Genomic DNA, 14,301 nt, shown 5'->3' with positions numbered 1-14,301 from the left:
TTCCCTGAGTAAGGGTGCTAGATCTTCGGCAGATTGTTTGGATCGGCCCTCTCGTTCTCGAAGTCTTCCCACGTGGGCCTGCGAATGCACGACGCGCTCGTTTCGGGTCAGGCCGAAATTAAATCTCAACTGTGGGATAGCTGACAGCTGTCAGAGCATCAACGAATTGGATCCAGTACATCATGGAGTGCAAAGCCTGGTGTTTATGGAAGCTGGACACGCCTGGATCCAGCATGAGTGGAAGCTACAGCAAGATGGCATGCAGCATTCCAGGTACGATGCAGGGCATCTCGATCGCCCCGATCTCTTCAATTCCCCTGAGTTTGAGCACAGAAGATGCAATCAGGATTCGGCCTGAGAGATCGCATTAAGCCCAAAGAACAATTTTAGCGTTTACCCCTCAGGACGTCCAACCAGTCATCCGGCTGTGATTGTCAACGTGCCCAATGATGGCCGGCCCCACCGACCCCATCGTTGCCAGAACCACCAATGAAACTCTTCAACATCTGGACGGTCCCTTGAATCCTCCCCCACTTGTGATTCGAGAAATCCAGTCAACACCCCCCGGAATGCAACGTGCATCGCGAGGTCCCCGCAGGGGGAGTTCGCCCGGCTCTGTGTCGACCCGTTGAGCCTAAGCGAAGGTCCTCCGGGCGTCGAATTTGTAAACTCGCCCGCTTCTACCGGTCGGAGCTGGCTCCCGTGCATTGCTCCGCTGCTTGGCCGTTGGTATAAGATCGCGTGCACCCCGGATCGGCTCTGGTGGTTTCCTTCGCGAAATCAATCATGTTCTCCAAGCAGACCTTGTCTGCCCTCGTGGGCGCCGTGGCTCTGGCCTCCGCCAGGACGATTCCTGCTTCCGACAAGCTTCCCAGCGCGGAGGAGATCGCCAAGGCCCAGGCGACTGTTGTGCCTTACTCTCCGGTCTCGAACGTCAAGGGTCTGGCTTTCGATCGCTTTGCGCAGATTTGGATCGAGAACACCGTAAGCGAGACAAACGTTTAGCGTCAGATCAGCGATGAAGACGCGGCCGTACTAATCCATGACCAGGACTACCAAACCACTGCCAACAACATCGACTTCGCGACTCTGGCGAAGGAGGGCATCTTGCTGACCAACTACTTCGCGACTACCCACCCCTCACAGCCAAACTACCTGGCCTCCGCTGCGGGCGACAACTTCGGTCTCGACAATGACGACTTCCAGCAGCAGCCCGCCAACATCTCCAGTATTGCCGACCTGTTCGACACCAAGCACATCGCTTGGGGTCAGTACCAGGAGGACCTGCCCTACGCCGGCTATCAGGGCTACCTGTACCCCGAGACCGGGCCCCACGAGTACGTCCGCAAGCACGACCCCTTGATCTTGCTCAACTCCGTCACCGACGACGACACCCGTCCCCGCCAGATCAAGAACTTCTCCACCTTCTATGAAGACCTTGAGCACGAGCGTATCCCCCAGTACATGTTCATCACCCCCAACATGACCAACGATGCGCACGACTCCGACATCAACGTTGCCGGCTCGTGGCTCGCCGATTTCCTACCCCCTCTGCTGAAGAACGAATACTTCTCCAAGGATACCCTCATCCTGGTGACCTTCGACGAGACCGGTAACTACACGGAAGCCAACCGCGTCTACTCCTTCCTTGTCGGAGGCGCGGTCCCCCAGCACCTGAAGGGTACATGGGATGATACTTTCTACACCCACTACTCCATCATCGCCTCGCTGTCCGCGAACTGGGGCCTCCCCCTCCTGGGCCGCTGGGACTGCGGCGCGAACCTGCTCAAGCTTGTTGCCGAGAAGACCGGCTTCGTGAACTGGCAGGTTGACTATGACCAGCTGTACCTGAACGAGACTTACCCCGGCCCCCAGTCGGAGGGTGAGTACTCCGAGGAACTCGACCGCTGGCCTGTCCCCACGACCTCTGAGAAGTGTACTGCGGGCCACGGGATTGTGGATATCGTTAAGAAGACTTATGAGGGTCGTGAGCCTACCTACAATTATACCAGCCCTATCCCGTACGACTCGGTGAGTGGGACCAACACTGGTATCAAGTACTGGCGGACCCTGCAGAATGGGAAGAAGGAGACTGGTATTACTCTGTAGTCTCGCTTCCTTCGTGCCTTTCATCGAACTTCGGTGGGAGTGTGGCCGACATGCGAAGATGTTGAAAATATTGCATGATATCCGGAAGTAGGCTGTACATACTACTTGTTAATCCTAGTCTGAAACTTCTTTCAATTTCCTATATTCGTCCTCGTGAGAACGAGGCCCTTGAAGCTCTAGAAGAAGGGCAACAGTAGAGCTAGAATGTACTGAGGGTGTCTCGAGTAAGTTGAGATATAGGATCGGGGTTTTGATACGCATTTGGACCAGCAAGAACGCGAGACCGCTAGGCCAGGCTGCTTTGGGTAAGGTGAAGATATGCCGGACTCCGTCTCCCTTATCCAGTCTTGTAGATCCCGCCCTGTAAACAAGCTTCCATGATAATCTGTTACATACAGGATAGCCATCCTAGAAACCAGGTCACGGATTGCCTAAATAGACGAATGTGACAATGAAAACAAATTGAGCTCCCATAAAAGATAATGAACTGATCCTCCATATCAAACTGGAAATCGAGTCCTCGTCGCTCGCCTAAATCAGGCTCGGTGTCTCAACCTGCGGGAAATGGGACGGCAAATTCCTTGCGTTCTGCTTTCAACTGAAGCACTCGGGACTCCTGCTTGCTCCGTATCGAAATTGGCGTCCTGCTTATCAGTGTCAAGTGTACGGCTGCCACTTGTTTCAGAATCCCAAGATATGATTACAGAATTGAAACAAACTATTTGAGGGCTCCGTAGATTTTCAAGTCTCAGAATTTGACCTGAAAGATGCCGAAAGATGGATTGCGAGAGAAATGTGAGATGCAAATTAGGCTCCAGATGCCATGGGGATGGTGTCCGTTGTATACTATTAAATTACTCCAGGAAGTGGGCAGGAGAGTATTGATGAGGCATGTCGTCGCCTGCTTCACTTCGGTCAGCTATGAAATTGAATAATCTCACGACACCGTGTCACCCTATGCATAAGGTAGATCTTATCCTATCTGCCAGGTACCGGTGCCTGATTGTGAAACATCCCAGGCTGACGAGATTGGCATCTCCCCGATCCCCCGTAGATCGAGCCTCCTTCCCGGAAACAAGGCCATGGAAACGGGTCCCCGGGCGGGAAATCCAGCATAGAATGTTAGACATCCTCGTGTGGGCCGTGGAAAGTAGCATATGACTGGAGTGGCTGACTTGCGTCGCGTCTGCGTGTAGATCGCTTTCTTGATTAGCCCTATTTTAGTCTCGCTCGGGAATGCGGCTCTTGTTAGATAGGGTACAAGGTAGCTCCATCCGGTGGATCCATGTGGTAACTCTAGGTGCTATCAAGGGGGGTGAAAGTAACGTCTTTGGAAGAAAATCCCTTGCCTCGAGTCTTTCAGGGTCACATCTCCACAGCAAAAGCTTCAAACACATGGCTTTGTTTACATTTACACACGTCGCGCCATAGCTACCCCGTTCGTCTTGGGCGTTCCTGGTTCTCTTTTGTGAGGGCTGGCTTCGGTTCTGGCGGGCTATATCCATCATATATCATTGGTCTAGCTAAGCGGGCCTATTCAAGTTGCTGCTGCAGAGTTCCGCGCCCAACCATCATATGCGAAACGCAAGCATTCTTTTCACATGAAAATAGTTGACTGGCATACGGATTACTTCGCTCAGAACTTGTATAATGGCTTGCATCGAATTGGCCTGCGACCGTTGATAATTCAGTATCATCGACAACGCGTAAGAATGTTATCTCTGGCTCAAGGCATGTTCCAGGTACGCAGATCTCGACGGTACTTCGGGCAAAGGGGTAAGGTGGAGTGCATGGTTCTGGCCAACAAGATTGTCCAATCAGGAATGAAACAATACAAATACCGTGCATGCACTGGTTTCATCAGCCATGATTCATAGCCCAGATTTGATCTTCCCCACGATGATTCATTCCTGCCATCACGGGGAAGCTGTCTATCCCTCTCGCGGATATCTCGCCGATCATCCGGAGGGCAAAGGCCCGCACATTGTTTTCATATGATTGGCCTTTTAGAGGAACTCTAGGCGCTTGTCTCCGGCAGAAAGCTTGTTTGGGCAGCTGATTGGCAAGGGAGGGCAGGGCAGGCGGCGCCCGTAGCTCCATTCGAACTAAACTATCATTATTCTGTTTATTTCCCTTGGCGGAATTGAAGCTCCATACGAGAACGTGGTATAAAGAGTCAAAATCAATCCGAGTATTTCCCACCTGACATTATTCATGCCAGCAATACTCCATCACTCCAGACCACTTTGCCATGTCCGCGATGGACAATCTAGACCATTGCGACGATCAATGGTCCACTATCCTGGAGAGATACCCCTACATCTCCACCCCACAAGCAACACCGCGGACCTTCCCAGGCCACTCTGAAGGGGTCCATGTGCCCGGAGCATACGTTCCAGCCACTCCGTCCATGTCCATGAGCGCACCTTTCACCCCAGCGACAGGATCCTCTGGAAACACTCCGTACATTCTGTATACTCCCCTCTCTATATCGAGCTCAACGCCCGCCTACTACACTCCTCAGCCCACTTATCCTGTGCCTCCCCACATGGTTCCCGCATTTGCTCAGCCTCAGCCTTATTCCCCGGTGTCTCACGCCCGCACGACCTCATTCCAGGGAGAGTCACCCCCAGGAACATGCGCCGAGGACGCAGACAAGGAGCCTCCGTCGCCCTCTCCCTCCGCTGCGGGCCCTAGCTGCAACTTCGGAGGCTTATCCCACGCCGGAAGATTCAAATGCGAGTGGAAAGGCTGCAGGTACAACGGCGCTTTTGGTCGCTGGGCAGAGCTGAAACGCCACATCGAGACCAAGCACGTCTACCCGAACCATTTCCAGTGCTACCGGTGCAAGAAGCAGTATAACAGGAAGGACAATCTGGAAGAGCATTGCAAAAAAGCACATCCACATGACCCGTGAGAAGGGTGACTAGTCTGCTTCGCGTTTATTCTCCTCTCCGTCCTGCGTTCCACGATTACGCTCTTTTATATGCCCCGTAATGTCAATCCAATACCCAAATCATGTCGCTCGTTCTCGGAATTGTTTCCGGTTAGTCTTCACTAGCCCCCGCCTGTCGTTTCCTAATGAGCCCGCTGAGAAATAATACATTATACAAATTATATGGTATCCGATGATTATTTTTCAAAGACAAGGATGCTATATACAATGGCTAGTCCGTGGGGAGCTCCCGATGCACTGATCCAGTGAGATGCAGCCAAGCACTCAAACACAGCCCTACATCGTGGGACACTCTCTCTTTTCTTCTTGAGGGGAGACATAACATTCATAGATCATGACATGTTGCCTTAACCAGCAGCATATGTAGTCCGCTTCCGCAACCGCTCGCCATAAAACCACAAGAAGATCGGCGTCGGAATCCCCAGCGCAATAGCCACAAACGCCAAAACGCTATTGCCCCACCCGTACGCCAGCGCATTATACATATACGGTGCGAACAGCGGAAACCCGAACCCGGCGATCGAGCGCAGAAACGCCACCGCCGCCTGCGCACTCGCCGCATACCGCGTATAGGTGTCAATCACGTAGGTCTGGATACACTGGAAGCCAACCACCAGCCCGATACTCATGATGAAGGCGCCGATGTTGGGCGCGATCCAGTGGCAGTGCGCCTCGGCTGTCCAGCCGTAGATGAAGAACCCCACCGGCATGCACAGCGCGGTAATCACCATCAGCGGGAGGCGGAACTCGGGGCGGCCGACGCCGTTGTTGCGGGCCATGAGGGCGCGGTAGACGCGGTCGTTGAGCGGCGCGGTGACTTGCGTGCCGGTCCAGAGACCGAGGGCGAGGGAGAGGTAATTGAGGCTGCCGATGCCGGGGGACTCGTTGTAGTATTTCGGGCTGGTCCAGAGGGTCGGGAAGGAGGAGAGAACGAGGTACATGGTGCCGTAGATGTAGGCCATGAAGAGGGCCATGACTTGCACGATGGGCTGCGTGAGGATGAGGCGGAATGGGCGCAGGAGCGCCTGATCGGCGGTTTGAGAGAGGGACTTCTTCGCGAGATCGGCTTCGGTGTAGTATGTCTCGTCGCCGGTTTCTTTGCGGAGCCGTGCGGCGCGGGCGGCGAGGATGACCGGGGCGTAGGACTCGCGCAGGAAGAATAGGCCGATTACCTGGATACAGGCGTCGGCGATCGAGGTGGCGTAGAAGACCCAGCGCCACGTCGTTCGCTCGGCGATGAAGCCTCCCGCAATGGGACCGACCGCGGGTCCCAGGAGGGGCGCGAGGCTGTACATCGAAACGCTTTTCCCGCGCTCTTCGGGGCGGAAGCAGTCTGCTAGGACACCGCCGCCGACCTGGCTTCAGGGTTAGATGGCGGGCTGGAGCTCAATAAGAATGGTGGCACTTACCGCTAACGAGGCACTTCCGCCCAGTCCTGCGAAAAATCGACAGACCAGAAGCTGTGTTGTTGTCTGGGAAAATGCACATCCGATGTTGAAGGCCAGGAATATCAGATTCGAGAGCTGGAGGACGACCATGCGGCCGTATACTTCCGACAGGGGCCCGATGAACAGGGGACCGACGGCGTAGGCAAGGATAAACATGGATAACGTTAACTGCAGAGTGAACTCTTGCGTGATATGCAGGTCCTCGGCAATGTTGACGAGAGCTGGGGCGACCATACTACTCGACACCGGGGAGATGAATGTGAAGAGTGAAACGGAGACGGTGGCTGCCCATTTCCACTTAAGTGGCCAGTTTTTAGGGTTCTCTGGGTCATCCGGTCCATCCCAAGTTACCTGCAGACACATTAGCGGACTGGAAAACAACAGCACGGGGGTGCTCAAAACATACGAATTTCGATGCATCACGAAGGGTGGATCTGACGGTACTGGATCTTTCGAGGACTTGGTCGATCGTCGGACCCTTTTCTAGGTCAACAGATCGTGGCCCTGCGGCGTCCGTTTCTTCTTGTATAGTCGCCGTCCTTTGCACAGACAGCGCATAGTCATCATCTGGATCATAATAAGAGGCAGCGTCGTCCAGATAGGATCCGGAGAATCGGTCTAATGGCGTGATGGGGTTTGAATTCACGCCAGACCTCCTTTCCTGTCCTTTGTATGGATCTGAGAGATTGCGCGGACGAGGAATGGCAGCTGGAATATCAGCAGAATCGCTGCTGGTTGAAGCGAGCGATTTGATCGATGTGGAGTCCAGCTCCTTTTCCTGCTTCCGTCCCGACATTCGACCACTGATATGATAATTGCAAGGCAAAAACTAGAGGCACGATGATAATTTCTTGTGATTCAAAGGGATGATTTCATTATGACTTTGGAGAATTTTCAAAGATCAGGGAGCCTGAACCGGGCCTGTTTTTAAGCCTGAACACCTTACTGGAAGGGTAGTATCATGTATAAAAATTCTCACGCGACCTACGCATACAATTGGACTGAGCCCGAACCCCGGTATCATTCGTGGACGATGGGCGGGGCGGCGTCTAGTACATTTCCTAGTGCCGGCAACAAGGATACCAATGGGACAGATGCGGATTGGAAGGGAATGCGAGGTGTGGGGGGGGAGGCACCCACGAGGGCCAATCCTATTGCCAGCCCGTGGACCCTGGCCATACGGGACATATTTTGGGATTTCTTTCGTGACTCCGCGGCCACTATACTGCGACCGACATCCAATGATGGCCGGCAACAGGGATAATGCGACGCATTAAACCGTCGTGAGAATTTTTCTTCGCAGTTTTTGCGTCTGCCGGGATCACGTTCTTTGTTCCCTTTTGCCCAAATTTAGCGGTGTCCACACCCTAAGGGTGTCTAAGACATTCTGGTCTATTCGGTGGCAACCCACTATAGCTCCGCTATACGCCACACCGTATATCGTATTTCACCCACGCGAACTACTCTAAATTCTCCTACGCCACGTGAGAATCCTTCGTATTATGCATGTACGACGCGGGCCCGCCTTGCCGAGAACTCCAAGGAACAGCTTGGAAACTTGGAATTGCTGAAGCAGTCGGATGGGAGCGGACTCGAGTTCACACAAATGGAAAGCGCTGCATGCGCGAAGTGATCCCACTAGCTTCGCTGCATAAGATATAGCATACCACTATACCCATGCTGACCAGCAATCATTGACTTGGATGTTCGGTTGGATTGTCCGAACGGGATCATTAAGGCAATGAAAACTAATGATCCTGCACTATCCCGTCTGGGAGATTTTCCCTGAACATCCCGTCCTGGCGCGCATCGCCCATGTGGCATCTCAGGTTGATCTTTCTGGCCTTGTAGGGATGGATCGAAGCGTGAAGGCCTCTGCAAAATCCACTCGAAGGTCGATCTGGTGCGGAGAATCAACAACGGGTATGGTGCAGTCTAAAAACAATAGATACCGTCTTCAGCTTCGGAAAGGAGATTATTTCCGCAGTCTCCTAGTGCTCGTCCTTTTGTCTTGGCCAAAGGCCTCGCCAGGCCTGCGGGCTTATCCGAGATCCGACCGCCAACCACTAAAGCCGGTTCCAGGTTTCTCGCTCGACCGTAACGTTGCTTGAGCATTCATGCCTGGGTGCCGGTTAACCGGTCGAGATCGATCGTATTCATCACCAATCACGGAATACGCCGCAACCATTCCAGGGGAGATGAACGATTAATGTGATCACGGGAGATGCGGGGGTCAAACTCTCCGAAATATACTCCGCAACTGTCAGGAGCTGACTCGACACCCGCTTAACCACCTTGCCATGACATCTTAGAGGGCAATACGTATTTGCCGGGGACGGCGCTGCTGCGGGAAGGTAAGCAGGGCTTTGCAAGGGTTGAACTATTAGGGCTAATACTCTGGTAGGTCCCCAAACGCTGCGTCCAATTTCGATTGAAGGCGGACTCGGATCAAAGATGCATCGTAATTCTCCAAAGATGGAATTTTTATTGGCATCAGTACGTAAAGGCCACGCCATCCCTAGAGAAATGCTAGGTTTGTATTCATAACTATATAAAGGGTGTCCTTATCGTAGTACATACCTTAAGTCGAGGCGCTGTCATGTGGAGCCGTTCCTCAAAAAAAAAGTAGAGCATATCCTTCATTTTCAGTCACTAGCCTGGCATATTTCGCAACATATTTCTCTCTGATTACAAACAGGGTCCCACAGTAATCTGTCAACCTGGGAAGGGTTTTTGTTGTCTGTTCAATCTCATTCTGATCAGGAAGAGGCCTGCTAACTGACCAGCATCCCGACAGTGGGGGGGGTAGAAACAATATTTAGAGGCGGGGCTTTACGGACGGTAAATTGAGGGATGCGGCTCATAGGGCAGCAAGTAAATGTCTCTGATCAGCCGAAACTTGGTAGCTAGGAAACATGTCCTTATAATGTGTGCACTTGAATGTGCCTTGAAAGAAGATATATACAGCATGTACACCATAAGTGCAATGATCTCGCTTCGATCAATCTTCCGCTCTGTGAAGTATCGACTTGGAAATACTTCCTGCTTCATGACTAGCCTACTCATAATCTAGATGTGCCTCCCATGTCCAATGCGATAGTAAATTTGGTGCTTTATTATCCGAGTGGCTAGCAACCGTTTCTGCTGGGACAACCCGATTGCTTTCGGGCAGATGGGAGCTCAAAGCTTGATCTGACAAAGATATGCCAACGCCCCTACAGTGATTGACATGGTAGGGATACCATACAGGCAAATTAGACTGATCTTCCGGGGTGGATCGGATTTTTCAGCGCAGAATTGGCTATAATATTGGCAATTCTTTTGGTCTTTTGTTTGCTGGCCAATGGATGAATGTTTTCCCTCGGCATATGGATAAGCACGAGTTTCGGCATCATCTAGTCGTGCCTAATCCAATGTCAGGAAGGGTACAGCAGGCTTCCAGTATGTCGATCGTCTCTTCAGATTCATCTCACTCACAATTTCCGATTATCTGCCCACATAATCCTGGATTTCCTAGGCGGCCTGAGAACTCGAACATATTTAGTTGCACTATCTCGATTCCTCCAGGCCCCATCATTCCAACATCCCAACGACAAAGCTGAAGCAGATCTTACAGAGACATATACTCCGCTGAAGCCAATGAGGTCTCAGCGAGCCTGGGGAATGTGGCATAGGACCTATTTTTGTTCTCTCCTCCCGGTGGCATCTTGCCGATCATCGACAGGAACAAAAGGCAGTGGCCCAACAAATCTCGAAATTTCCGGTCAACTATATCGTCAATATGCCATGATGGCATATATAGAGAATGATAATGGCATTCAAAAATTCGCGGTACTATGGCACGGAAGTCAACCATTTCACCACGATAAATTCAAGTTCAATGCTTCTACTCAGCCGCACTACTTCCCCCCGAGGATCAATGATCGCACTTCGCGATGGCGCAGACCCTGGAGTATATCGAGCTCAAATCCCGCTCGCGCGACAGGCTACTGACGAGAGATATCTCCGAAAATGAAGGATATCGAGGGCAAGAAGCAGAAGGAATACCCCCCTCAGGACGATTCTTTGGAAGCTGGACTTGTTCATCTTACCAGTGATTGCGAGTGTCTATTTTTTCGCATTGATGGTAAGCTCTGAATTCACGCAAGATTCCCTTCTATTCTATTGCTTCAGATAGAACGAATGCACGAGGGTATACGATGGCTGTGTCGGCGGCTGGAAGCATCGTCGGCTATGCACTGCTGCTTGGACTTACGGAAAACTACGCCCGATTTGCTGCGGCATGTGTTGTCGCGGTTTTCATCTACCCTGTCACTGTGCTGAAGTTGACCTGGGCGGCCATGGGGGTTGTTCGTTATACACGGATGTAAGCATGAAATCATACAATCTATCCTGACGGAAAAACTTACTTTGGCCGATATAGAGGTTCTGCGCTGGTTTCCTTGAATATCGTCGGCCAGGTCTTCCCATCTGCGGAACACAGGCATACAGTGACCCGCCATGTTGTTGGTGAAACCAGTCCGTTATTACGAGAGTGCTAAGATCCTTGCAATCAGACCGATAAGGGAATGCGATTGCATTGACGATTACTGGCTGCTACTTGGCATTCGCTCTTATCCTACGATGGTACTATTCCCACCTGAACCAGAAGAAGCGGGCGGAGAAATTTCTCCGGAAACGCATCGTTGCGCAAATTGCAGAGCACCGGAGATATTGGGGATAAGCCTCCGGGTAAGTATCATGCATCAATCTTGATAAGGGATGCACTCTGATTCATGCCGGCTTGAGACTTTTTCTATACGACATGACCTTTGACACACATGCACGGATTTGCGGGGAAATGTAACACCTCAACTCGATGGAGTTTGAGCTGAATGAGGGTGTGTTTCATAGATACAAGCATTGGGCTTTTTTCATAACATGCATATTACATTGGGAGCGGGGGTATGTTTCATACCTGTTCCTTCGAAGGCGTCGATCTATGGATTTCGCCGAAGCGCGCGCAATTTCGCGAATGGATACCAGCATCAAAGGCGCCACCGTTGAGGGAATTGTGCCCACATTTCATCTTCGGAGCTTTGACTCTCATATATCCGTGCCATGCTGAAGAGTTTGAAAGGCCAAACACGGTCCATCAGTTTCACACGGTAACCGAGTGGGGCCATAGTCTGAACGGTTTCAAACTGCTCTCTCCACCACTACAAGGCGGGTTTTCGAGACTCAGTCGTCGTATGGGGTTTTGGATGCCTATACGTAGGAGGAAGTTCCAGCATTGGACATGGGCATTTAGCACCGGGATGATTGCGATCTAGATCCCAGTCACGGGTAATCTGCTACACCCTACCGAGAAGTTGGGAACTTGCTTGGCGCGAAACCAAGCAGGCTGATAGCAGCTTTAGCTCTCTTCTTTTCCGAAATGAACCGTGAAACCATCCCGGGTTCTCGTCCACTCTCATAGCTCATGGAACGGTATCACTTATCGACTCGACACGTGCACTAGAGTAGAAGCCACATCAGGGTCTAAAAAATAAGGAAAGCATAGATAGGAGGATCCGCGGATCTTAAGAGCTGCTTCGGAAAGGGTTACAGTCAGTTGGGTGAATTGTCGATCTTGACTCTTTCCTGAAAAGAGTAGGTGGGGGCTCAGGATCGGTGCTGGAACGCCGTTCCAACCCAAACTTTCAGCGCGCTCGACGAGCAGATGGTAAAGAACTTAAGAAATGTTATTGAGCGATTGGCGTGCAAAAATTTGGCTCAAAGTTTTCCTCCTATCGGTTAAGGGCCGAGACCACTTCGTCGGTCGCATATCGTCTCTGTTGGGGAGGAGATACGATGAACCATGGAAATGATATCTCGGTGCCAGAGATCTAACGGCCACGAGGGATGGAGATTGTTCGGAGGAGAGTTTTTGATTATCGTTCCTTTTCTATTCACAAGCCAGGAAGCAACACCCCCGCTCTCCGATAGAGTGCCTGTGACGCCGGGATATGGAATGCAACGCCCAGTCATAAGGCCAGAAAGTCGCACTATCGTGTCTATACCGCGTATGCCGTGCAGCTCAAGACTTCGCATGGACTCTGTGAGTTCTCATAAATCATGAGGCTGGCCGATGGCTGGACAGCTGAATGGCACCAGAGAAACCAGCACTTTGGGGATGATCGGCCGAAAGCCCTTCCAAAACTAGTAATGGCGAGGGTCTCGAGGGTACGTACTCCTCTACGTCAGTGGGCGGCGGGCTCCACCGCGCCCGCGAACAAGTCGAGAGCGATCGTCAAGCAGGGGAGGGCAACAACGGAGGCCTGTTGGCCATCGGCGTCGTCCGTTGATGGTGTGCAGGGTAATTCAGTCCCCCAGCCTTCAGGCATCAGATCAAAACCAGCTTTCAAGGCCAGCCTCCGGAAATATCTCTCTCCGCGGGGTAAGAATGGCGATGTTCGCCACTGTTGTTATTTCTGTTGTGGCTGGTTAAACACGCGTGGGCTATCGTCCGCCCTATCGTCATGCCCTGAGCACCGGGCGAGGCCGCTGGCTGCGATCGTCGGTGGGCTGAAACGGGTCCTCCTCGAATCAACCTTCTTAGTGGCGTGGGTTGCAGTTGCGGGACAGTGTCGATCTATCTCTTAATCGGCTATTTTCTTTTTTCTTTTTCTTTTTTCATTTTTAATTTTTTTTTCCCTACTTCATCCATCAGAAACTGGAGCCCCTGTCAGATCCACCCTCAATCTGTTATTAGTAGAGCCAGAGGCCCCGATTTTGAAATGTAGGATTAGTTCGCCCGAGACTTTTGCTCTACAGAGAACGAGCCCTGGTGCTACTATCTATTACGATCGCGACTACAAGGCTATACAGATACTGTACGTGGCTTATCCTATCGCTAATCACCGGGTGGAAATACTAACTGCGACCAGATAACCCCCTCAACATGCCCTCGTTCACTCTCCGCGCGGTGGTGGCAGCGACTGTCCTCCTGGCCAGCACCTCAACGGCTTTCCCTCTCTTCAAACGCGAACCCCAATGGTCCTTTGACCTGTTCTCTACCGCCGCATGCAGCGAGACTGGCGATCTCTACGCTGGCTCCGGTAGCACTGGATGCCGAGCTGATCTGAACAATGAGGCTGCTGCGTATCGATTGAACACACTGTCCGCGGGCTGTACCATCGAATTTTACGACAACACTATGTGCGACGAGAACTTTGCGTCTGGTGTGGCTGGCCCCATTTCTGTGAACGAGTCCGCAGATACCTGTCGCATCCCGAGATCAGAGCAGCGCTTCGGGTCCTACCAAGTGACCTGCCGCGACGCAACCGAGTTGAAGTGATGAATCCTACGAAATTGAGAATACGGGGAAATAGTTTTCCGGGCAGGTCTCGGTGCTAGGTATATAGGTATTGGACATTTTTTCGGTTCGGGATGGTTGGAGTACTGGGCTCTTGGACGGCGCATTGCATCAGATAGATTTTTGACATGATACCTCTAGACTTGAATGAAACGGTTTGTGATACGAAGCAGTCGGCAATGTACACGTTTTGCACTAGTATAGGGCTCGGCTGTCGATGCGCCCATATGCGGGGGCTACGGTCGCAGTGGCGGGGATCATGGCGCTAACTACGACGCCTGCTTACGACTGCTTCGAATGTTGGAGTATCAGAATCCCTGCAAGCTACAAGTCGGCGCCATACAAGTACAAGCATCTTTCTAGCACGCCATGCGGGCGCTAAACTCTGGACTCTGGACCCTTGAAGGCGACAAATACGTGGTCCAACGAACCTAAAGTTTTGTCTTTCAAAC

The 14,301-nt window shown here is 52.0% G+C and overlaps 6 protein-coding genes across 6 annotated transcripts; 5 read left to right on the top strand and 1 right to left on the bottom strand.

Annotated features, from left to right (window-relative positions):
* Positions 1 to 786: 786 nt before the first annotated feature.
* On the top strand, positions 787 to 2,109 carry N7468_008859 (putative acid phosphatase; the record flags this gene model as incomplete). Its single annotated transcript, XM_058478155.1, has 2 exons — positions 787 to 984; positions 1,051 to 2,109. 2 exons carry the CDS (start codon positions 787 to 789, stop codon positions 2,107 to 2,109), a joined length of 1,257 nt encoding a protein of 418 aa, XP_058326485.1.
* Positions 2,110 to 4,369: 2,260 nt separating this feature from the next.
* N7468_008858 (uncharacterized protein) lies at positions 4,370 to 5,026 on the top strand (the record flags this gene model as incomplete). The annotated part of the gene is made up of 1 exon (XM_058478154.1): positions 4,370 to 5,026. The coding sequence occupies one exon, from the start codon at positions 4,370 to 4,372 to the stop codon at positions 5,024 to 5,026; it is 657 nt and encodes a 218-aa protein (XP_058326484.1).
* Positions 5,027 to 5,412: 386 nt separating this feature from the next.
* N7468_008857 (MFS transporter) lies at positions 5,413 to 7,309 on the bottom strand (the record flags this gene model as incomplete). Its single annotated transcript, XM_058478153.1, has 3 exons — positions 5,413 to 6,420; positions 6,475 to 6,864; positions 6,920 to 7,309. The coding sequence occupies 3 exons, from the start codon at positions 7,307 to 7,309 to the stop codon at positions 5,413 to 5,415; spliced, it is 1,788 nt and encodes a 595-aa protein (XP_058326483.1).
* A 955-nt stretch (positions 7,310 to 8,264) lies between these two features.
* On the top strand, positions 8,265 to 8,624 carry N7468_008856 (uncharacterized protein; the record flags this gene model as incomplete). The annotated part of the gene is made up of 1 exon (XM_058478152.1): positions 8,265 to 8,624. The coding sequence occupies one exon, from the start codon at positions 8,265 to 8,267 to the stop codon at positions 8,622 to 8,624; it is 360 nt and encodes a 119-aa protein (XP_058326482.1).
* Positions 8,625 to 10,524: 1,900 nt separating this feature from the next.
* On the top strand, positions 10,525 to 11,236 carry N7468_008855 (uncharacterized protein; the record flags this gene model as incomplete). Its single annotated transcript, XM_058478151.1, has 4 exons — positions 10,525 to 10,639; positions 10,687 to 10,879; positions 10,937 to 11,031; positions 11,079 to 11,236. 4 exons carry the CDS (start codon positions 10,525 to 10,527, stop codon positions 11,234 to 11,236), a joined length of 561 nt encoding a protein of 186 aa, XP_058326481.1.
* Positions 11,237 to 13,435: 2,199 nt separating this feature from the next.
* Positions 13,436 to 13,831, top strand: N7468_008854 (uncharacterized protein; the record flags this gene model as incomplete). The annotated part of the gene is made up of 1 exon (XM_058478150.1): positions 13,436 to 13,831. The coding sequence occupies one exon, from the start codon at positions 13,436 to 13,438 to the stop codon at positions 13,829 to 13,831; it is 396 nt and encodes a 131-aa protein (XP_058326480.1).
* Between the last annotated feature and the right edge of the window lie 470 nt (positions 13,832 to 14,301).

Source organism: Penicillium chermesinum (genome assembly GCF_028974085.1).
Source record: "Penicillium chermesinum strain IBT 19713 chromosome Unknown utg000007l:1.0-2695246.0:1.0-2697696.0, whole genome shotgun sequence".
NCBI classification, from domain to species: Eukaryota; Fungi; Ascomycota; class Eurotiomycetes; order Eurotiales; family Aspergillaceae; genus Penicillium; species Penicillium chermesinum.
This window is presented reverse-complemented; position numbering and strand designations above follow the sequence as displayed.